The sequence below is a fragment of the Maylandia zebra genome, linkage group LG13 (genome assembly GCF_041146795.1).
Source record: "Maylandia zebra isolate NMK-2024a linkage group LG13, Mzebra_GT3a, whole genome shotgun sequence".
Lineage (NCBI taxonomy): Eukaryota > Metazoa > Chordata > Actinopteri > Cichliformes > Cichlidae > Maylandia > Maylandia zebra.
In genome coordinates, this window is record NC_135179.1 from 16,784,514 (window position 1) to 16,808,122 (window position 23,609).

Sequence of the window (23,609 nt, forward strand, 5' to 3'; positions counted from 1 at the left end):
GAGAAGATGATTGTTATTCTCTCAGGTTAGGTGTGTACGTCAGGTTACGCCAAAAGTTGTTGCGTTTACGACGCTGACGCATAAATCCCCTTTAACGAGGTACGTTTCACTGGCTGACTGACCGGGTCACACCCCTCTGCATGCGTAGCTGCGCTGTGCAGGCGTTTTCCCCTCACAGCTGAGAGATTTGCTGGATTAGGCTCTGGGGAAAATAATGTGATTATTCTCATCAGAAACTGTTTAATAAACTACATTTTTCAGACATAGTTTTAAAACACAGTGTCATTGGTTGGATGCTGTTGTGTGTGTTATATTTGGATGGCTTTTCCTGTGCTGCGTTACAAATAAAGGGTTTGGTACCATGTCACTGACAGGTCGATACCAGTCAGATCTACCCCTCCTTCTCTTCTGGCTTCAGAATGAGGCTTTAAATATATGCAGTCTATAGCTTCCACATGTGCAAGCATCTTATTCACTTTGTTCTTTACAGGCCAGACCCAAAGGTGAAGGACTGACACCCTACCAAGGGAAGAAGAGATGCTTTGGAGAGTACAAGTGCCCTAAGTGTAAGAGGAAGTGGATGAGTGGCAACTCCTGGGCTAACATGGGACAAGAATGTATCAAATGCCACATCAACGTTTATCCACACAAACAGGTATGTAAGCCTGCATCACAGCACTCATGTCCTGAGAATTTGCAGTTGAGTTAAAAAAAAATTGCTCATAGACATCAGGCTTTGGTTTCCGTGTTGTTTTGATGATATTCCAGATGGCCTCATTACAGTAAAATAAAAATCCCACCACTAATAATTGCTTTGGTAATAAACCAGCATTGACGAAACTAATGAAATTTCCTGACTGATAAAAGTTTGGAATTATACACTGAATGCCATCAAATGCTAAAGCAAATATTTCTGTATTAATGGGTCTCAGACATAAACTAACTCAGAGCAGGATTCTCTGGAGTCATTTTTCAAACAACACTCGAAGAGAAATCTGTTCAACTTAACCTCAAATAATCCTGGTAAGCAGCTGGGTACGGAGCTGGAGAAAGAATCGTGTCAGTTTTATATTTATCCTCAACACTTCATCTTTTGATATGTATGCTTTTTCACATTCTTCTAATTCCACTTCCTGAAATAAAATTAGGATCGTTGTCGGCTTGAGGCCTGCTCATTCTCAGAATACCACAACTGTCCACGCTTTGCTCTGTTAACACGTGAAATGAAGCAGGAAAGGGACATTTTGTACATCTGTCGAGCATTAACGCCATTCGGAGCCTGAAATTTTATGCATAATTTATTAGAAATCTCTGAGATCTTACCCAAACAGCTTACCTGTAGTCATAACCACAGATAGAAGTCTGCACACACTTTGCAAGAGTTCAAATATGTCTTGGTAAAACCTGCTTTGTTCCCGAAACTGGTGAGAAACCCTCACTCTGCTTTGAGTCTTGTGGCAAAGCTGCACACAGACAAGCAAATTCTCTGCATTTGCAGTGTCACCCACTTAACATACCCCCCTCCCCTTTCCAACCCGGTCAGCAGTTGAAACAGACCACTAACCTCTGTGTCCTTGAGTATCAAAGAGCTCAGCACAGCTCCTTCTCAGGCTGCGGATTCCCATAAATGAAAAGAATATGGATTTTCCAAACACATCCTCGAGTGTTCAAAATTTGGTCCTCTTTAACGTCATACAGACATGAACTTTCGACCCTTTTGATCGAGATTTTAATTTGTACCCTTTTAGATGTCAAACTCAAGTTTTTTGTCACCCTCGCTTTACACAAAACAGTCTCTCTCAGTCCGTCTCTTCTCTTGTAGCTGCAATAAAGCCAGTCAAAGCAATTAAACGTGTAAGTCATCAGCTATTGAAGTTAGGTTACTTTAATTATTCTTAAACTGAAGTGTTAAGCAGTTATTTTATATTTTGTATTGCACATTTCTAGGAGAAAAACTTGCCTAGAGTACTTTCCTGTTTTTCTGTTTTATCTGTTCCAATAAAGTCACACTTCAAATTTGGAAGTTTGTTATCAGTGACAGTAGGTCATTGGAAAAGGACAGAAAATGACCTTCGTTTATTTGTAAATGTTGCTGCCTCTAGCATTTTAAATTCTCTTGATATATTGTGATATAATTTTGAGGTTTTATTACCCACCACTTTTGGTCACGCCCAATCATAGCATCTTCAGTTCAGCCATCTTTCTTTTTTTCTTTTTGTCAGCACCACTGGCTCCAAACTCATACATCAGCAGGAGTCACTACTGTCTTGTAAACCTTCCCTTTCACTGTTAATGCTGCCTGTCTGTCACAAATCACTCCTGACACTCGTCTCCACCCACTTCACGCCACCTGCATTCCCTTCCTCACCATTCTGTGTACAGAATTTGCAGAATGCAGAATTTGGCTTGGTTTCCCCCCTCGGATCATTTACCGCTTAGATTCAGAGAAATAATCTGCCGTTATCCTTTAATTACATATTATGTTTAACTGACCAGTATTTCTGGGGCCGACTAGCAAAGGCAGCAAGGTTTTCACATCTAGTCAACTAGTCACGCATATCCTTAGTACATTTTGCAACATCTAGTGTTTTACATGCGCTGCTGTCATCCTAGATAGAAGATAGGGAGCTAACAGCTAGTACAAACTGCAGTACTTAACCGCTTTTCCACTAGTACCTACTCTAATCTACTCAACTCAGCTCTACTTGGTTTCAGTTGTTTTGAATTACAATTGAGCACCACCTCAGTGTGGGTGGAATCGTTATAGCAAGGTGGCCCAAAAGTCATGCTGCTCTGATTCTGTCGTCACTCACCAAGCACAAAAATCTGCACCTTGTTGTTGGACCATGGTGTTACTTTGTGCGTAGCCATTTTCCTCTCGGTGCTGGGTTTCAAAAATGGCTGATTTGATTCTTTTGAAGGAGTTGCTCTCGTGACCCATCCACTGACATACAGTCGGTTGATGTTGCATTTTAATCTCGGCAGCTCGCTTGAAACCCCGGCAAAGTAGGTATTAAACACATACCTGGTACCAGGTACTACCACCTAATGGTAAACCCTAAAAACCGAGTTGAGTCGAGCTGCGTTGGTGCTAGTGGAAAGGGGCATTTGAAGGTCTGGGAGTTGCCACTGCGTCAGCAAGCCTCCAGGTCACCTGAAGTTGTGACCATAGACTATATAAATGATAGATTTATGTTCTGGGTCTGAAAAGTGAAGAAAATGTGCAAGTGTTTTAAAGGTGGATTATTTCTAATGGCTAGCAAGAGGTTAGTCCATCTTCTTTTCTACCAAGGCTTACCTTGTGATTGGAAGGTCAGTATCAATTAAGCATGTAATGTCCCTGTCCCACAATCAGATCGTGTCCTTCTTCATCTTGTCTGGGTTCAAAACACCAAGATGGTTAAGGGCAAAATGCTCACGTCGAGCTTTCGCGATCATACTTCATCTACCAGTGGGTAACACTACGGTGGCAACATGCATTTATTATATGCATGTATGCGCCTCTGTCAGTGCGCCCCAGGGTGGCTGTGGCTACAATGTAGCTTGCCATCACCAGTGTGTGAATGGGTGGATGACTGGATATGTAAAGCGCTTTGGGGTCCTTAGGGACTAGTGAAAGCGCTATATAAATACAGGCCATTTACCATTTACCATATGCAGTGTGTGTATTGAGGTTTCTCACACGACATCACACGAGTTCATCCAATCTGCCATGTTGGATGCGATATGATGCATCAACGGGTTGTTAAGAGAAAATATGTATTCCCTGATGGTTTTGCTAGCAGATTGCCATGTTAGTCTTTAGTTTTTCATGTTTATCTGCAAATGATGCCAACTTTCAAGACAAGTGATAGTAAAATTTGCAAAAAGTGACAGAAACTAGAAATGGAGAATATTTAGCTTTAGAGTAAAAGCTGTGGCTTTTTGATGTTGGTTGCAGTGCTGAAGCACAACTTTTACTTTGAAGGCAAAACTTTTGCCTCCTAAACCTCCAATTTTTTTAGTTCGCTTTTCACGCTTTGGTTTCACTAGTACTCGGAGACTACCTGAGAGACAAGTTAACATTAAATTGTTTGTGGTCACATGTATGCAAAACCACTTTTTTTATATTTACATATAGTAGATGTTTCTTCCTTAAGGTCATTTCACTGGGTGATGCCTGCAGTACAGGGCCTTGAACTCAATTCCCTTTAGCCTCCAAGGGAACTCTCTTCCAGCTTTCATCAAGGACCTAATGTCTTTGACAAAGCAATAATACATTTTCAACACTTCCTGGAAGACTCATTAGACTCAAATATCTTCTTGTGGTGACCCATGGTAACCTGGTTTCCTTTAGCTAGACCACTTGGAATAAATAAAGGTTTTGTTCAAAGCTCTAACAAGAAAAAAAAACAATAGATGAAAAATAAAATTTTCCAGATGGACCGTTAAAATAACCTCCAAGCGTGCTGGCCCAGAAAGGTTACCTTTGTCCTCGATAATGAGTCCAAGATGGTCAGTGTTGAAGCCAACATTTCCATACAGTCCATCACGATTAAATGCATACTGCATCTTTTCCTTTAGCACCAGGTTGTTAAAATGTATTGCTAGCCAGCATGGCTGATGGTGCATTGCCATATCTCTGCATCTAATTTGGCAAATAACACATCAGGTCTGTGAAGAATATGAGAGTTGGAGTTGTTAGGCGTATAGCTGACCTGAATCTGTTGCTAAATAAACGGCTTGCAAAATTCAAGAGGTTTATGTGTGTTTCTTGCTCGGTTTGCCCTTTTCTGTGTTTAATATGACTCATTATTGGTCTTCTGTTTGTATCTCCAGCGACCTTTAGAGAAGCCAGATGGCCTGGATGTGTCTGACCAGAGTAAGGAGCACCCCCAACACCTGTGCGAGAAGTGTAAAGTCCTTGGCTACTACTGCCGCCGTGTGCAATAAATATTCATCATTATTCAGTAGCAGAGAGGAGCCGCTCCATCCCAAACCCTGTTTTTTTTATCCGCCATTGAGACATTATACATCCTCCCTTCCCGGTCCACATCCAGATTTCCCTCAACACGACATGGCACCCTTTCTTCTTCACGTCTTCCTCCCAGTGTCTCAGAAACATCTAATGTGGACATTAGGTCTAATCCTCCCAAATCTCCTGATGCCTTCCTTTATTACCACATCAATTAATTCTGCTCCCTCTTCTCAGCCACTTGTGGAGCATAGACTTTAGTCATTTTCCTCCTCTTTCAGTGACAGTACATCCAAGAAAATGTTTGAGGGTCAGCCTCTATCTCTTGAAGTGCTCTTCAACACAGCAAAAAAAAAAAAAGAGGCCAAAATGATTGACTTTTTATGCCTTATGTATCAGAACCACATGATTAATTTACTCAAAACTCAATGTTTAACAACAAAAAAATTATTATATTGATGATTTAGCACCAGGGGTTATATTTCCTTGGCATCACTGACAGTATTTGTCTCAATAGATTACCTCACCTTGGGGTTTGTTGGCTTTGTGTTTACAGAGATCCGCTTTCCATTTCCCTGCCAAGTGAAGTGTGTGTAGATGTGACGAACATTTAACTGGGGCCTCTCATGATGGCATAATGTATTCGAGGCCTTTGATGTCTTGCCTTATTAGGGTCAGCAGCACATCTTATTAACTGTGAATTAACTGAGGGATAATGTGCCATGCATCCCTAGCTTACATTTGGCCTATTTATTTTCTTGTTGTCTCGTGTGCAATTTGAATTTTAACTGGGACATATAGAGACATTTTTGTATGTTTGTATATCGCATTATTGTGTAACTGCTTCCACTTGTCTTTAGAAACTACTGTAGGTTCAGTTGTATAAAACGCTCCTTGGGCTAGATTTAGTGCATTGCTAATAGATAACGCTTCATTTATCCTATTCTTATTTTTGTTGTTGTTCTTGTCATTCTTGCCTCTCATTTATTTGTTAGCGTTGGAAAAAATAGACACTAGATAGGCAGAAGCAGCTGTGGGGAAAAATGGTTTAGTAATTGTTGGCAGTCACATATTTTCATTGTTTCAAAACTATTGATAAAATGCTTGCCACAGCTTGTTTAGCATTGATAAACATGATTTTGGACCCTAAACTGTTCACATAAATCCTGAATAGATTTTAACCACAAGATAGCAAAATACAAAAGGAGCTGTTTGCTTGACAAAGATTCAGAGAGACTTTTTTATCCAAGTTTTAGTGCCAGTTGATGTCTGGCAGCCTCAGTGGAGTCGGTGAAGCAAGATGGAAAACTTTCCAAGGGCTTGTACACTGAAGAAACGATGTCCAACAGCTAATTGCAGCGTAGAGTGCCTAAAGAGAGGTGAAGCTTTGGAGAACTTTGCTTTTCAGGTTTGTCGAGAGACAGAAGAGCTGGTTTGTGATATGTTGATGGTGAGAATTCATGGCTGTATTGAAATTTATGGTGATTTAAGTTTACATCCATTTTTATGGGGCCTAATATCAGAAACCATATCTTTAAAGTGGAACTATTATGTATTTTTTTCCTCATTTCTTGTTATACATATATACATCCAGGCATCCCCTAAAACAGAGAATTTTCCAGGTTAGCAAGCTAGTTTCCGCGTAAAGACGATATGCCATGTTCTGACTAAAGTATTTCTAAAACACAAGCACAACATTTGGCGTAAACAAAGATGCAAAACAACAAAGCAGTGACATTTGGAGTATCATAGAGTAGACATTTGGATTATTGAAGTTGGGCTAGCAGACAATGCTAAAAATATGCTACCTGGTGGCTAGCTTTAGAGCTAGCTATTAGCTTAAGCTAATATAAATACATTTGCTAACAAAAAATGTAAGAATTGAGTTAAATTGTTCATGCTGTTCAGCTGGGAGAGATAAAGCCATTACAGAGCAGAAAGAAGATGCTAAAAACGGATCAAATTTCAGCCAAAAGAGCATCTTAGATTAGCACAACCGCTACATTAATATGCGACAGTATGGTTTGGATTACTTGCTGTAAAAAAGTCCTGATCCTAAGTCTAAGGTCCACACTGAAATCTTGGTGTGATTCTTCAAATATTTGGTGTTCGGGGCAAAGTCTTAAAACACATTAAAAAGATGACAACCTCAACCAGTGCAGTAGGAGCTTGGACCAGGAAACAGGGCTGATCCTAAAAGAGCTATAATGCCTTTTTTAAGATTGTAGGGCTCCCCTGAAAAATATTTATTTTAAACCTAAGCATCCAAAAGTACTCCACTGTAGCCCACAAATAAAAACACTCATCTGGAAATGAGCATAATAGAGCCACTTTAAAGAAAAAGGAATACCCACTGTGGTTCCATATATCACTATGCAGATGTGAAGCACTAAAGAGGAAACTATTTTAGTTATCATTTATGGAAATCTGCTTTTCGAGGATCCTTGGTATAGGAATTGTGAACTGTTTTATATGTACTGTATTTCTAGCCTTACAAAAACTGGCTGACAATATTTTATACTATAACATACTGTATGTGCCTTAAAACGATTGTGTCAAGGCTAAGAGGCCATTTGAAATTTCAAAGATTTGTGGCGAGAGACTCAGAGGTGGAGCAGTATTATGTGCATGTGGTTAACTGTGATGCAGAGTAAGTTTGTTGTAGGTTCAAGATGTGACACAGGACAGAAAAACGATAAAGCTCCGCTATTAGCGGTTGAACTGGCATAGTGGGTGTTCGATTCATGTTGCAGGCACAGGCTGAAACAGCATTTCCAGCTGGCAAAAACAATCTTACTGTGGTCTGTTGTCATGGAATATCAACAGAGATGTTATTTCTTAGTCGATCCTCACAACAGAATGAAGTTGACACAAACTGTGGACCTCACTCATTGTTATTTTTATCTGTTATCGTTATGTTTTTTCAAGGAAACCGTGGGTTTTGTGAAAAAACATGCTAACAATGCATGTTTTTTCACAAAACCCACGGTTTTGCTTTAGTGGAAATGGATGATATTGGTGCATTACACTGTTGGGAAATTTAACTAAATTCCATTTGTTGATTTAAAAGGGCACTCCAGTGATTTACTATTCCAGCTTCACCAGTTGGGAGGCCTGCAGAAGACACTAAATAACAGTGCATGCAGCAGTGGATGAAATATCTTTACTTTCAGTTTGGCTCAAGCTCCAGAAATGCATCAGCTATTATGCAACTCAGTAGCCTTTTAAAGTAAGCTCCATAGACTGTATATAAACAATGGATTTCAAAAGCAGCGTCAGTGTTAAGACATCTTAAATTTACATTCTTTGTAATGGCCAATAGAGGATCGACTTCTGTGGTTGTAAATGGACTTGAAGTCCAAAAGCACTTTTTACCACAAACCTCATTCACCCAATCAAAGCACTTTTATTGTTACTGTAGGCTCTGTATAATACTTACGTTCACACTCACACTCCGATGAATGCATCGGGAGCAACTTGAGCTTCAGTACCTTGCCAAAGGATTCTTCGGCATGCAAATTAGAGGAGCCAGGGATCCATTTGGTAGATGACCTGCTCTACCTCCTAAACCACAACCAGAGAAAATGTCCAGCTCATTTTGAATATTGAGATTTATTTGTATTTCCCAGCTGGTTGCTGGCAGTTGCTGGGATATTATTGCTAAAGTCTGAATTGTGGAGATCTACAGATCAGTCAGTGACCCCCTGGCAACCACCTCTTGCTAAGAATCCTGTATTCCCCAGCTGATTAGCAAAAACCTCCTCCAAAAAAATGGAGGCTTACCTTCAAAGTTGCACGTTTTCAAACATGTTAGCTCTCCCTGGCAACCACTAGGACTCTCTGGCCCCTACTGGTCGCCAAGGGGTTCCCACATTTTTCTTTGGCCGTCGCTGAGGAAAAATGTGTATTTTGCAACTGGTTGGTAAAAAACTTGTTGATATACCTTTGGTCACTAGCAGATGGTCACAGTTACTCTTAGTTTGCATGGAATGAGCTGACTTGTCCACAAACACTGGCCAGCTAATCTCCGCAGGGAAGTGACACAAACTGGAAACAGAATGTTTTCCTTAAAAGTAGAAGTTGTGTCTTCTGCTTTTAGTTTGCAAGTGAATGTTCTCTGTTTCTAGTTTGCATCAGTGTTTGCAGAGAAGGAAGTCGCCGTCTTTCACGCAAACTACAACCAACTGCAGCAATCTGCTAGTGACCAACGCAATTGCGAGGTGGTTTCTGGTGCAGTGCCTTATTTGCAACCAGTTTTACTCAGCTACAGGAACCACTTGCCAACTAGGCAGGAAATATACATATTTCCCTCATAACCATTGGTTGTATCGCGTCCAATATTGTGGAAAACTCTGAAATCACACGAGGAACCTCAAGAACCCCACAAAGTCATTCTTACTTCTCAATCACTGATTTCAAGTCTTATTTAATACAGTGTGATTTTTTTTTTTTTTAAATATGGCCCATCTTTCAAATTCACTTGATGAACAAGTTGGCCAAAATACTCAACTCGTAGATCAGGATCAAAGTCCAAAAACCTTGACATGTCCAAGTCCATCTTCTATATACAGTCTATGCTAGACTCCCCAGCCTACTAAATGCTGACAATAAAACTCCTCACTTTTTAACACAGGCTTTTTGATTTTCTCTCACGTGACAATGAGCCTCCACAGCCCCAAAAGATATTACAGTAGCTAAAGGACAAATCTGTGGAGTGTCCCTTTGAAGGAGTAACTGAAAGCCCCTCGTTGCATTTATAGTAAAGACCCAATTTTTATGAAAGATTCACCACTGTTGGGAACAACCCATTTTTCTTCTTATTAATGTCTGTTTTTGTTCTGTGTAATGGCACTAAGCTAACAGGTCTCCCGTAACCTTATTTTCTACATCAGACCATGTGGCTGTAGTGAAAGGAATACATACCAATTATGCCTTATGAACTAACCTCATAAACAAATAATATTATTAGTTATTGTGAATCACGTTAATGTTGATAAATCCTGTCAGAGAGTTCGATTCCGCCCAGAGACATGTTATGAGGAGGTCATTTAAAATGGCAACTCAAGAGCCAATGGAAGCAGCTGATACATTTTAAAAGAAAAAGAAAGAAAGCGAAATCTCTGCTTTCAGATGTAGTGTCTTGAATTACATATACTTGACTTTTCTAGTACCTTTTCAGTTCAAAATTGTTATTTTCTATGAATGAGATGTGTATTTTGGAACTCTTAATAGATGTTGAAAATTTTAAAGCAATCTGCAAAAAATCAAGAGTTATTTCCCTGACAAAGATCGACTGTTTTATGTATATATTTGATGGCCATCGTTTTCAATGATAGTAGCTCTTTTGAAGTGTTGAAGCAATATCAAAGCTTTTTCTCTTTCCGGCGTGAAGAAGGGCCTATTGCTGAGAAATAATCAAAGCTGGGAGTTGTTGTTTTTTTTCTTCTTCTTTATGTTTTACAATAATCTGAAGGGTTATCCTGCAGAAATATTTATGGAAAGACTTTTTACAACACTTTTTGTATAGAATATGCAACAAAGTTACACTAAGAAGGAAATATTGATGTCTACATAGAATATTATTAAAAAGAAAAAAAAGCTGGTACATAATTAATAACCTTTCTCAATTATAAGCCATTGTATTTTTTTTTCTGTGTTTTTGATTTATTGATGTTATCAGAGTTGAATAACCCATTATTCAGTTGCTATGTGACTAATTATGAGCTGCCATATGCATCCATACAGCCACGTGTATTCATTTTGTAAACGATATTATGAAAATATGTGTTAACATGCAGAAAAGTATGTTTTTATTAATTAGTGACGGATACTCACCACTGTATAAACGCATTAAACTGTGAGATGTAGTTTGGTTAAAGCAGCGATAACAAGAAACTATTATAAAATGTTATATTGGTAGTGTAGCGAGTGTATACTTCTGTCAAGGAAGCGTGTGTGACAAAGAACTATTTTAGAGTTTGCATGTGCATGTGTTTTGAATGAAATATCCCCTTTTTTGTGCAATGTATACCTATTTAAATACCTTACAGTAGTTTGCTAAAGTAAATATTGTTTTTAACATTATCAGCAACGTCTGATTGTTATTAGTCCTCATTTACCGCAAATGTAGCCTCTGCAGATAATACATATTTACTGAATGTAACGTGTTAACACTTAAGTGGTCGAGTCAGAGAGTCTCGTTTGTATTCTTTACTGTCTGTATCACTTGAGATGTTTGTCATGCAGTATTGCAATAATGTAATATTTGATTTGGACAGAACGCAGGCGTGCGGTCGGGAAAGACAATGATTATGGGAAAAGCAAGGACAGTCGTGGCCTCGAGAGTCGACCACAGGTCTGTTTTTCATGTCCATGAAAACGGCATTCCAAAATGTGCCTTATTTGTTAGTTGGGAAAACATTTTAGTGCTGTTCAGAGTTTGATGAATAAAAGTCACATTGAATTAAAGCCACCCGGGTTGCGCAGTTTTCATTTGTTTTCGGGTCCTGTGCCGAATTTATGTTAACTGGGAGGTGTTCGTTCTGGTGTCTGATTTCAGCCAAAAGCAACACGTTGTTTTTGTGAGCGCTCCTCTCGTTAGTGTTTTTGCCATCGCTCTTGAGTGCGAGGCTTACGCAACACTGAGCGTATAGATTACGATAACGGGGCTTTTAATGGATTATTCATGGTGGTTGTGTAACGCAGAAGAGCGAGAGACTTGGAAAACATTTTTTTTCCCACTTGCCATGAAAGTGCTGAGAGATAACAGACATGTAAACCGGCCAGGACGCACACCCCCTCCCCCATTTCCCAACACTTGTGGACAGGAAACCCCCCCCCCCACAAAAAGATGCCCACTGACTCTGTGATAACGCAGACACTTAGAGAAGCAGCAGCATGCACCAGCTGTAAAGATGTCATTGTTTTGCATGTGTGGTAAAAAGAAATGGCACAGTCGTCTCCGGAGCCAAGTTTCCATACACATTATTGGACATGCATTCCAAATAACTAAAACTAAACCCGAGGGTGGGGACCCAAATTATATCAAGTTTGTTACAACATCTCCAGCTCAAACAGAGCGAGAGCCGAAAAATCTCTATGGCAACAATGTAATCTGAGAATTCAAACAAACGGAGGAAGGTCAGCACACATATGGTTTCATTTAGGGGCAAGAGCTGCCTTTTTCTTCTTCATTATTTACTTTTATAAAGTATTAGCTCGATAAGCAGCACCACCCAGTCTCTGGCTTTCAGACATGTCTCTCTCCCTCTTCAAGACGCCCTGCGTCTCAATAAAAAAGCAATTTCAGGTCCTGAAACGACTTCACCCTAAGAGGCTCTAGCTCACATGCCCATCGTGCATACATGTGATGCTTCAGCTGCAGTGTAGGTGGAATGTCACATGATGTCACATCCTGCTCTTGATGGACAGGAAGTCAGTCGCGCTGGAGCCCGTGTCTAAAAAAAAGCACGCTGGATCGTTTCCGGGAAGCTTTAAAAGCAGCAAGATTTGTGGCACATCAGAGCAAATGTCTTGCAGTAAGACCAGAGCTGGTAAAGTCGAAAAATATCAGTCATTTATTTGGCAGTTATTGGAGAATGAGTCACCACACAATTGTTTTACATGCTTGCATACAATTTAGATCAGTTGAGTAAAGATTTTAGAGAGTAAAAAGGTCTGTCTGAGTGTTAGAAACCTCTGGCTTTGCTCAACCTCAAAACCAGAAGTTAAAAAGCACAGATTTGAGTAAAAGCTGATCACCTGCGACAGCCCCGCCTTCAGAGTGCACGAACACACGAGCCAGGACAGAGTAAGTACTAGATTGCTGCACAATGACTCATCCAGCAGAAGTCTGTGAGTGCGCTCGGGCGTCATTTGATCTCCCCGCAGTCTGTGATGACAATTTTTTTGATCACACCGCCGTCGTGTAAACCAAAGGATTCCATCTTGGAAACCACATCCATCCCATCCTTCACCTGCCCGAACACCACGTGTTTACCATCAAGCCTGCCCAAAAAGAAAGACAAGAAAACGAAAAAGAAAAGATGAAAAAGTGGCTCCAGCAGCTTGTGATTGATGAGGCACGAACTGGAGTCTGAAATGACTGATTAAAAAGTTCTACGGGGTGTTTACCACTCGGTTTTCGTTGTGCAGATGAAGAACTGCGAGCCGTTGCTGTTCGGGCCTGAATTTGCCATTGAAAGCGTTCCTGCAGAAAACCATAGAAGAAGAAGAAGAAAAAGCAATCAATTGAACTAGATGATGTAAACAAGATCTTCATGTCCTTTTTACTCCTGATCCAAGGACATTTAGGCCTCATTACAGCAACGTCATGCAAGATTGTAAAAAAGAAAAGAAAAGAAAAGAAAAAAAAAGGGCCACTTCTCTTGTGATCTGACGCACGCTGTGATTACGCAAAGCACTAAATAATGTGCACATGGATGATGTTTATTCAACAAACAGAGTTATTTTGATTAGTGCATGTTGACTCACTAAACTAGGTCATTCACATGAGGATTGCAAAATGTATATGCCCAGCAGTTTGAACGCTGCATGAGATTCTGCACTGCCATCTAGTGGAGAAAAAGTGGGATTAAAATGCAGAAGAACAGCTGGCACATAACACCTGGAAGTTCAGTTTTGGTGCAATTTTCACTTCTCCTAATGAAGTTCTCTAATCAGTAAGACCTTCCCCCACCTATATTGTTTCTTTGCACACAGCTCCATACTTCACTGCTAAAGATACTTTTATCACTGTGTTGATGTCCTTCTCACCTTAATTTCATCAAAACAGTTTAGACTTTTGTAAGAACTCAAACTTTTTCACTTTCCTGAACACTGTCCAGCAGCACGTTAGTGTTTTTAGTCAAATTACTTCTGTAAACTCTAGAGATCTTTAGGAGGGAAAATCCCAGCAGATCAGCAGTTTCTGAAATACTCGGACCAGCCCATCTGGCACGAACAACCATGCCACATTCAATCACCTTTCTTCCCCATTCTGATGCCTGGTTTGAACTTCAGCAGGCTACAAGCCTAAAATGCTTTGAGTTGCTGACATGTGATTGGCTGATTAGTTGTTTCAAATAAATCCTTCACATTTCATTTTTGTGTCTGAGGCCACCATAGGCCTACAGTTTTGCAATACTCCTTCCAAAGTCAGTGCGGGGTTTGATAACAGTATAAAACCACTTGGTGTTTAAGTCTTAAAACAGTGGTGAAAGGGTTTGTATTCACTGATCACAGAGTTGAAGTGACTGACTGATGTTGCATCTTTTGAATATGTGAAAAGGGTTTTTATTGTTTTAGTGTAACCCCTCAAAGCTGTGGAGCTGTACCTGGACCAGTGTGCTTTAACTTGAAGTTTTCATCTTTAAACGTTTTCCCATAAATAGATTTCCCTCCTGTACCGTTGTGGTTGGTAAAATCTCCTCCCTGCAAGAGAAAAAACAACAGCAGAAAACATGCCAAATGACACTGCACCTTCACTGTAAACTGTACCTGACACATGAACTCGGGGATGACCCTGTGAAACACAGATCCCTTGTATCCAAAGCCATGCTCCCCGGTGCACAGAGCCCTGAAGTTTTCTGTGGATCGAAAGGATTTTTTAAATGAATGACGATGAGCCCATCGTGGAAAGAACGTGGCTTCACCTACCTGCAGTCTTTGGCACCACATCTGCATTCAGCTGCAAGATAAAACAAATCACATGCACTTATCTGCACAGGTCTGGCTACTGACAGATATGAACGCTACAGGTCAGATCAAGGTCTCTGGAGGCGACTGTGATAATCGCAAGCTACCTCAATGATTATTCTCCCCAGAGGATCGCTGTCAGCGTCGATGTCCAAAAATACTACCGGGTTCTCGACGGGGCCGGAAGAAAACAGGCGCGCTGCAGTGATGCCCAGCGAGCTGTACCTCATACGATTTTTTATTTGAAGCATAGCTGCTTAGCTCACACGGTGAGGCGGACCTGCAAACCATGGCCCTTTCTCAATTCTCAAGTACGCGAGTTCTCGCGTTCTCTGCACGGGAGTACGTACTTGCCGAGAATGCGAGTACGGACCCGCGATTTGTTTTTTGTTTTTTTAATACGCTTTATTGACAAAGCACAAAATACAGATACAAATTAACAAAACACAATGTCAGGGGGTTTCGTATAAAAAAACTAAATACATACAGTCTAAAATGGTAAATGGCCTGTATTTGTATAGCGCTTTACGCAAAAAGTTCCCGTAAAGCGCTATACAAAGTCTAGTAAAGAATCACATAATATTGAACAGGGAACGTAGGTCTCCACAGCTTTTACATTTTGAGAATGTTGTTTGGTTTTTAACATATTTTGTTTTGTTTAAGAAGCACTGAAAGGATGGTTTCGATTTATGTATATGAAATTTAGCCAGTAATATCAGTAAATTAATCAAATAAAATACGTTTGCCCTGTGCATGGGGTACTTAAAGTATATTCGTGTATAAGCAGGACCAAAACGGACTCGAGATTTGTACAGCAACACCAGCGTACTTGATGATGTCACACGTCCGGAGTTTTTACTGCCTCTGTGATTAATATGTTATGAAGCTTAACTTTAATCTCAGCCAAATCGATGTACTCAGGAATAAATAAAACACTGAAGCAAACCAAACATTAAGATTGATAAGTTATCTAAGTGACTTATTATCATGTTTAACCTCTGTAGCGAAATCTCTCTATTAATAAAAATAGTGTACATGTACGCCTGAATAAAAACAAACAGGTGGGATGCTAGAACGCGTTTATTTTTATTTGAGCAGATACTCAAAAATTACAGCAGACAGCTGCTGGGGTTTGGAAGAGAACTGAACAAATACTTAAAATATAATCTGATCATTTTTGAAGCAGCCTTCAGAATCTCCACATATTAACATGCTGTTTTTGTTTCCGGTGAAAAACAAACTGATAATTTAATGTTGGATTTAATTCAGAGTCAGCTAATCACAGCCAAACCGATTTAATCGGGAACAAATAAAACACTGAAATAAACCAAACATTCAAATTTAATGAACACATGCGCCGACTGATGACGTATCACGAGTCAACGAGAACGCAAGTACGCACAAGTAATTCGAAAACGTGACGTCATTTCCGGGCTAAAACCGCAAAGGATTGTAGGTACAAGCGGCTAGCGCGCGTGGGCTATTACAAGACAACAGTCACACAGAGACACAAATGGCAAGAAGCTGTTGTGTTATTAACTGCCATAGCCGGTCGCATGACAGCCACGGGAAGCCGAAGGCTAAAGGAATCGGTTTTTATCGGATTCCTGCGTGGAATAAAAATTATGCAAGAGATGTTTCCGAAGTCACGAAGAGGCAACGGATGGCCTGGATTGCAGCTATTGGAAGACCAAATATAACGTTCCAGAACACTCCACCTCACATGTTAGTCTGCTCCAAGCATTTCCTCAAAGGTGAGTGTGTGTGTGTTGTAGTTAAGTCATTTATCATAACATTATTGTTGATGTAGGTTACAGATAAGTCTTATATTGATTTGAATTAAATTCTTTGCGCTATGCCCTCTTGTTTACTGTGGCTTTGCGGGCTAATGTTTGTTGTATTTTGTAGGCAAACCAGCCTACAAAATGATGGAAAGCGATCCAGACTGGGCACCCTCTATCCATCTGGGTCATACTGAGTTGAAAGCTGCTACGACAGCAAAATGTGATGGGAGAGCAAGATCAAAGCAGCCACCACAAGTCTCGCATTCCTCTGGGCCAGAGACGGATAATCCAGGCGAAATCCACGCAGGTAAAATTATTATTTTCCATAAAAATCTTGTACTTTTCCCACTAGGGCTGCCACGATTAGTCGACTAGTCACTATTAGGTATAAATCGTTGCTGACTGATTTAATAGTCGACGCCTGGTTTGAAGCTTTGTAAGATCACAACAGATGCAGGAATAAGTAGTAGGATTTAGGAGGGTTATAACGGACTGAAACAGAAGATGGCAGCACTGCATGTACAAGGATGCCAGCTACCGTTAAACCCCGAAGAAGAAGAAGTAGCTCTGTCCCAGAATTCATAGCGCGGCCCAGCTCAGTTTCCAACATTGGCGGCAGCTAGTTCAGAATCAGATCAGAATAGTGTTTATTGGCCAAGTATATGTGCAGACACATACAAGGAATTTGGTTCCGGTAGATGGTGGCTCTCAAGCACAGCAATGTAAATCACACAAACACACACGTGTCTATATATACATTACACATGCGTACACATACATACACAAAGCTGTGTAAACCAACTATAATTAAATTAAATTTCTGTATGTTTTAACTTTTATCTTCTATTTTTATCATTGTGTATATTTCCAGTTTTTATCTGTTGTACAGTGTCCTTGGGTGCTTTGAAAGGCGCTATTTAAATAAAATGTATTATTATTATTATTATTATTAGTATTATAAATAACTAATCTAAACTTATATACATAAACTACAGAAATGAATGAGGTGGAATGAATACTACAGAATGTACATAAGGTGCAGTTGCAGTCTGGCAGTGGGAGCAGTGTGACAGGTCAACTGTTTAGAAGGGAGATGGCGAGGGGAAAGAAACTGTTCCTATGTCGGGTGGTCCTGGTCTGCAGGCTTCTGTACCGTCTGCCAGAGGGCAGCAGATCAAAAAGTCTGTGTCCAGGGTGTGAGGGGTCTGTGATGATTTTCCCTGCCCGTTTCCTGGTTCTTGAGAGGTACAGATCCTGGATGGAGGGCAGGGGGGTGCCAATGATCCTTTCTGCTGCCCGTTCAGTCCGCTGCAGTCTGCTCCTGTCCTGTTTAGTGGCTACACCATACCATACTGATGGAGGAGCACAGGACAGACTCAATGACCGCAGTGTAGAACTGGATTAGCAGCTCCCGTGGAAGACTGTACTTCCCCAGTTGTCTCAGGAAGTACATCCTCTGCTGAGTCTTTTTGAGGATGGAGGAGATGTTGGTCTCCCACTTCAGGTCCTGGGAGATGGTGGTACCCAGGAACTTGAAGATCTCCACAGTCAACACCGAGCTGTCTGATATGGTGAGGGGGGGCAGAGTTGAGGGATGTCTCCTGAAGTCCACTGTCATCTCTACAGTTTTAAGAGTGTTCAGCTCCAGATTGTGCTCACTGCACCAGAGTACCAGCCGCTCAACTTCCTGCCGGTATGCAGACTCATCACCATTCTGAATGAGGCCAATGACGGTGGTGTCATCTGCAAACTTTAGGAGTTTAACAGCCGAGTTCTTGGAGGTGCAGTCATTAGTGTAGAGGGAGAACAGTAGTGGTGAGAGGACACATCCTTTAGGGGCACCAATACTGAGGGACCGAGTTTCAGAAGTGATCTCCTCCAGCCTCACTTGTTGCTTTCTATCTGTCAGGAAGCTGGTGATCCATTGACAGGTAGCTGGTGACACTCAGGGCGACAGGTCTGTAGTCATTCAGTCCTGTGATGGTGGGTTTCTTGGGAACGGGGATGATGGTGGAGCGTTTGAAGCAGGAGGGAACTTCACACAGCTCCAGGGATCTGTTGAAGATGCGAGTAAAGATTGGTGCCAGCTGTTCAGCACAGGTTTTGAGGCAGGAGGGTGAGACGCCGTCTGGTCCGGGGGTTTTCCTGGGCTTCTGTTTCTGAAATAGTCGGCTCACATCCTGAGTGTGTATTCTGAGTTTCAGGGAGGAGGAAAGGGGGGTGAGAGGTGTGGTGGGGGTCGTTGAGTCTGGATTGGGGAGAGTGGGGGTGGTCGTTGAGTCTGGATTGGTGAGGGTGAAGGGGGGAGAGGTGGAAGGTGTGTTGGGGGTCAATGTCTGAAGCAATGTCTCTGGGAGGAGAGGCTCACTAGAGCCCATGAGAACACCGGACTCTTGGCAAATTGTTTTCAAACCCACCGCCGTCTTTCGCTACTCAGGTTAGACATAAGTCACTTAGATAACTTAAAAATATTATTGTTTGTTTGATTTTTTTAGTATTTTATTTGTTCCTGAGTAAATCGGTTTGGCTGAGATTAAAGTTATAGTTTTTACACAGCTGAATAAACGTCAAGCAAACAACTGATTTTCAGAAGTGTGAGATGCTCGAGAATATACTCCGGTGTCCCGTTATATTTTAGATAGCAAGGAGCAGACGGCTGAGTTTATTAAACTTCACCGAAACAATCTGCAAATTTTATTAAAATTTAATAAACTATCATCTTGTCTTTATTTTTAGTTAGCACATACCTTAAACACTTAAAGCTGTAAGCTAATGATAGTTATATAAGATCAGATGCATGCTGGTGCAATAAGCTGTACGTTTTACGTCCAATGGATGCATGATCTGACTAGTCGACTATCAAAATAATCGTTTGTGGCAGCCCTAATTCCCACTGTGTTTACCTGTGTTTAGCTCAACTGTTTTGCTCTTTGGCAACTGCGGATAGTTCAGTTCAAAGTTACAAGTCACTGTTTTTGCTGTCTATGTTTTACTTAGATTTTTCATCACAGTCATTTGTTTTAAAAGTATTTATTTTAAAACTGTATGGGTCAAAGGGCCAAGTTAAGTTTTAAATGCCAACGTAGAAATGTGGCTGTTTGATTTACAGAATTTGACTTCTAAACAAAGTAATCAAATCGTGTGGACAAGCGCAGTAAGTGACCCCGCATGAGAGGGAACAAATCTATTCATAGAAATTACGTTTTTATTATTATTATTATTATTATTAAATTTAAAATTTATTTAATTATTACGATAAAGTAGTAGGGCAAAAGGGAAAAAAACAGTATTCGTCATTTTTAGAATAAAGTCGAAATACTAATTTTATAATAAAAATGAAATAATATTTTGAGAAACAACATTACTTCATTCGTTTCAAGAACTATGAACCAGTAAGTACAGCTCCTTCATTCCTGTTTTAAATGCAGCAACAGTTCAATTTCCAGTGAACTTACATTTTGACATTTGTAATTGATTACAAATAAATAAACAAACATTTGTATGAACAGAGCCTTTGCACTTTGCGCTACGTCATATCAGCAAGCGGGAAGTACTGCTCGCTCACTTCCTGTTTGAGGAACCATGACCGCCAGGAGAGATAAATTTGTGCTTCAGAAGCAAGAAAAACAATATTGCGACCATTGTTGTCTGCCTAAGTGCACAGGGAAGTAGACACCGCAAGTAGACACCTTTCGCGCATGCGGGGTACCAATCGGGTTTCTGGTACGGATCAGGTCGCGGTGGGCCACGCTATGAATTCTGGGACACAGAAAGAATAATAAGACTAACAGCTTAACGGCAGCTGGCATTCTTGTACATGCAGTGCTGCCATCTTCTGTTTCAGTCCGTTATAACACTCTTAAATCCTACTACTTATTCCTGCGTCTTTTGTGATCTTACAAAGCTTCAAAGGACGCGTCGACTATTAAATGAGTCGTCGAGGATTTTGATGGTCGACGTAATCGTGACTAGTCGACTAATCGTGGCAGCCCTAACTGACAGTAGACACTGATGTGGCTTATTGAATCTTTTGGACTGTGTTCAGCATAATATTAATTAGCCATTAATTGGAAGAGGTGTATTGTTGATGTGTCTGCTATTCTCAATGTATAATGAATTTTATAGTGGCTGTTTGTTAGCCATACTCTCTCTCTCCCACTATATAAAATATATAGTGTATTATCTAACTTATTTTGTGTTTGTTGTATTTTATTTGTATTTGTTGTATTCTTCTTCTGCTAGCTGCACAAATTTCCCCACCGTGGGATCAATAAAGTTTTATGTTTTATCTTATCTTAAATATTTATCTGGTTAAATTCAGTATGGTTCCGACAACAGTTTTCACAATAACATATATTAATGTACAATCCTTAATATGTTTTGTAGGTAACCCAGCATCAGGTGAGCAGCCTATGGAGTATAATTCTGCCTTGGATCATGACTATTTCTGTGACCCAGAACCTGCTTGCCTTGATGTGACAGTAGAGAAAAACATGAAGTTAAAAGAAGAAATGGGAACGTTAAGGAAAGAGATCCAGGAGCTCAAAATGCAGTCTGCTTTTGGATTACAAAGATTTGCCGGATCCGATGATGACATTCAGTTCTACACAGGGTAAACCTACAACACTTAGCTAGACATGTTACACAAAAATACCAGTTTGATTGTGAGAAATATTGTAAATGACCTGTAATTACTGTGTTTTTTTTACAATAGGTTTGCAAGTTACCGTCACTTCATGATGTTTTGGGGGCTGATTGAGCCCTCTGTCCACAAAGTGATTTACAGGTCAAGGTCCGAAGCTACTGAAAGAAGGAGTGAAGCCGTAAATGCATCACACACGGTTTGTATTTGTGCATTAAAGATTTTGAGAAAAAACAAACAGGAAATACATGTCAAACCTTTTTATTGTAAACTGGAATTATATAAAAGTATCATATGCACGTGGTACTGCTTACATTAACATCAGTCAGGCACAACTTTATGACCACCTGCCTGATTATTTTGTTGGTCCCCCTTTTTGCAACCAAAACAGCTCTAACATGTCGAGGCATGGACTCCAGTAGACCCCTAAAGATGTGCTGTAGTATCTGGCACAAGTCCGGTAAGTGGTGAGGTTGAGCCTCCATGGATCGGACTTGTTCCTTCAGCTCATCCCACAGATGCTCAATTGAATTGGGGAGTTTGTGCTCCATGTCAACACCTCAAACGTGTTCCTCAAACCATTACTGAACCTTTTTTGCTTTGTTGCAAAGCTAAAAGAGAAGAAAAGGGTGTATATGGTCTAAAATAATGCTTAGGTAGGTGGATCTGGTGCTTGGAGCTCCCTAGGGTAAGTGACACACTTGCACCTGGCTGTGCTTGTGATATAAAAGAAAACGTGATTCATCAGATCAGACCACCTTCTTCCATTGGTGGTCCAGATCTGATGCTCACGTACCCATTGTTGCTGCTTTCGGCGGTGGACAAGGGTCGGCATGGGCACCCAGACTCGTCCGCAACTATTTAGCCCTAAGCCCAACAAACTGTACTGTGTATTCTGACACCTTTCTGTCAGGACCAGCATTAACTTTTTTTGGCAATTTGAGCTACAGTGGCTCATCTGTATGACTTTTTTTTTCTTTTTCAGAGGCAGTCATTGCAACCCATTGATGAGCTGTTCCTATTCCAAATGTGCCTGGCTGCTGGTCTTGAGGAGAGAGACTTGGCAGACCGGTTTGGCATTCACCCCTTGACTGTAAGCGGCATTATCTCTTCATGGACCAACTACTTGTACACTCTCTTGGGTTCTGTGTGTATCTGGATTGATGCTGAGGACATTAAAGCTCACCTCCCTGATGACTTCAAAGACTTTCCTGATACTCAGGTGATAGTTACTTGCACTGAGCTAAAATGCCAAACCGCATCCTCCACTCTCCCCCAACGTGAAATGTTCTCCCCGTCTCACTGCACAATGAAAGGTCTGATTGGGATGGCCCCCCATGGCGCAGTGACCTTTGTTTCTTCACTCTATCAGGGGTCAATAAGTGACGAAGAACTCTTTAGGAGATCAGGTTTGGCTGACCTTCTTACAGAAGACATGGCCATAGTGGTTGACGAAGGATTCCTCATGTCTGACTGTGTGGATTGGAAGGTGTACTGTCCAGCTTTTCTTAGCCAAAATAGCCAGATGCTAGCACACAGCGGCTTCCAGAGACAGGAAATTGAACGACTCAGCGCACATGTGGAGAGTGTAATCCGAAGGGTTAAGGAAAACAAACTGCTTGACTCGGTTATACCGCTATCGATTTCTGGAAGCATTAAGGAAATTTTTACTGTGGCTTGCTTGCTAATTAATTACCAAAATAAACCTCTCGTCAAGGCACGGGCTAAGTAACGCACATGAATATAGACTTCACTTGACCGCGCAGACAGAAAGTAACTGGGTAGGTAAATTGTGAACATAAGCAAGTTGTATATTTCTATAAATAAGGAATTTTTATTTCCTTGTTCTGAATGTTTTCTGAAATGTAGACAATGTCAACAGATGTAGAGTCACAGCAGCATGTTATGAACTGATGTCATGATGTATAAATTTCATGAATAAATCTGAGTTGTTCCCAAACAGTCACTGAATATAATTTTAAATGACTTTAAAATGCATTAATTTAAATAAAATGAATTAACACGAATTTACACTCAAATGTTTAATTGGATTTGGTCTTTAAAATCCTTTCATGTGTGCATCTTTTCTTTGTTTTTAAATTCAAGCTATATTCAGGTAGTCTTGAGCCACCTCATTTCTCTGCATTTTTTGTCCAAGATGCAAGATTCTTTTTTTTTAAAGGGCAGTAGTTCTTTAGACTTTCTGAAGGTCTTTCGAAGTTTTTCTTTGGATGATTTTTCACTCATTTTCAGGCCTTATTTCTGGCCTTTTTCCGCCCCATTAAAAAAAACCCCAAAACATGTAATGCTGACCTATGAATCGTTCAAGGATTAAAAAAGAAACCTAATTAAAGGGACGAACTAGTGCTGTCTACACATAACAGACAAAATAGTAAAGAGCCCATTTTATATTGTATCTTTAGGCCCTGATACTAACAGCCTGAATCTATCTGCAGCTGAACAGTATCTGAAAGTGGTGTCCTTAAAAAACGGAAAAAAATCCATGACGTAAGAGACCAAGAAAGTCATACAA

General features: G+C 40.5%; 3 protein-coding genes across 4 annotated transcripts in view; 2 read left to right on the forward strand and 1 right to left on the reverse strand.

Annotated features, from left to right (window-relative positions):
* zcchc24 (zinc finger, CCHC domain containing 24) overlaps positions 1 to 11,422 on the forward strand; it is a 40,965-nt gene extending 29,543 nt beyond the window's left edge. Inside the window, exons 3-4 of the mRNA XM_004551627.5 lie at positions 491 to 655; positions 4,819 to 11,422. Of these exons, the coding sequence (XP_004551684.1) occupies positions 491 to 655; positions 4,819 to 4,932 (279 nt within the window). The 3' untranslated portion in view covers positions 4,933 to 11,422. The remainder of the gene's footprint in view (positions 1 to 490; positions 656 to 4,818) is intronic.
* A 1,086-nt stretch (positions 11,423 to 12,508) lies between these two features.
* On the reverse strand, positions 12,509 to 14,978 carry ppifa (peptidylprolyl isomerase Fa). Of its 2 annotated transcripts, XM_004551629.2 has the most exons (6): positions 14,758 to 14,977; positions 14,612 to 14,642; positions 14,453 to 14,541; positions 14,290 to 14,386; positions 13,088 to 13,163; positions 12,509 to 12,961 (listed from the first exon to the last, which is right to left on the reverse strand). In XM_004551629.2, the coding sequence occupies exons 1-6, from the start codon at positions 14,899 to 14,901 to the stop codon at positions 12,826 to 12,828; spliced, it is 573 nt and encodes a 190-aa protein (XP_004551686.1). In that variant the 5' UTR covers positions 14,902 to 14,977; the 3' UTR covers positions 12,509 to 12,825. The 2 variants fall into 2 exon arrangements, with proteins under 2 accessions (XP_004551686.1, XP_076747753.1); XM_076891638.1 differs by having other exon boundaries at positions 14,290 to 14,541; positions 14,758 to 14,978.
* Positions 14,979 to 16,124: 1,146 nt separating this feature from the next.
* On the forward strand, positions 16,125 to 23,036 carry LOC101480193 (uncharacterized). Its single transcript, XM_004551631.3, has 5 exons — positions 16,125 to 16,404; positions 16,559 to 16,741; positions 20,821 to 21,046; positions 21,149 to 21,275; positions 22,062 to 23,036. The coding sequence occupies exons 1-5, from the start codon at positions 16,164 to 16,166 to the stop codon at positions 22,806 to 22,808; spliced, it is 1,524 nt and encodes a 507-aa protein (XP_004551688.2). The 5' UTR covers positions 16,125 to 16,163; the 3' UTR covers positions 22,809 to 23,036.
* The last annotated feature ends 573 nt before the right edge of the window (positions 23,037 to 23,609 follow it).

Bases quoted from the DNA above. Each gene is read 5' to 3' on its own strand.
- ppifa (XM_076891638.1), bottom strand. From the start codon at position 14,901: ATGCTTCAAATAAAAAATCGTATGAGGTACAGCTCGCTGGGCATCACT. The intron at 13,164-14,289 runs GTACAGCTCCAC...GGTTTTCTGCAG, and splicing joins GTTAAAGCACACTGGTCCAG to GAACGCTTTCAATGGCAAAT. The intron at 12,962-13,087 runs GTAAACACCCCG...CTTTTTGGGCAG, and splicing joins TGCACAACGAAAACCGAGTG to GCTTGATGGTAAACACGTGG.
- LOC101480193 (XM_004551631.3), top strand. From the start codon at position 16,164: ATGGCAAGAAGCTGTTGTGTTATTAACTGCCATAGCCGGTCGCATGAC. The intron at 16,405-16,558 runs GTGAGTGTGTGT...TGTATTTTGTAG, and splicing joins CTCCAAGCATTTCCTCAAAG to GCAAACCAGCCTACAAAATG. The intron at 21,276-22,061 runs GTTTGTATTTGT...TTTCTTTTTCAG, and splicing joins CCGTAAATGCATCACACACG to AGGCAGTCATTGCAACCCAT.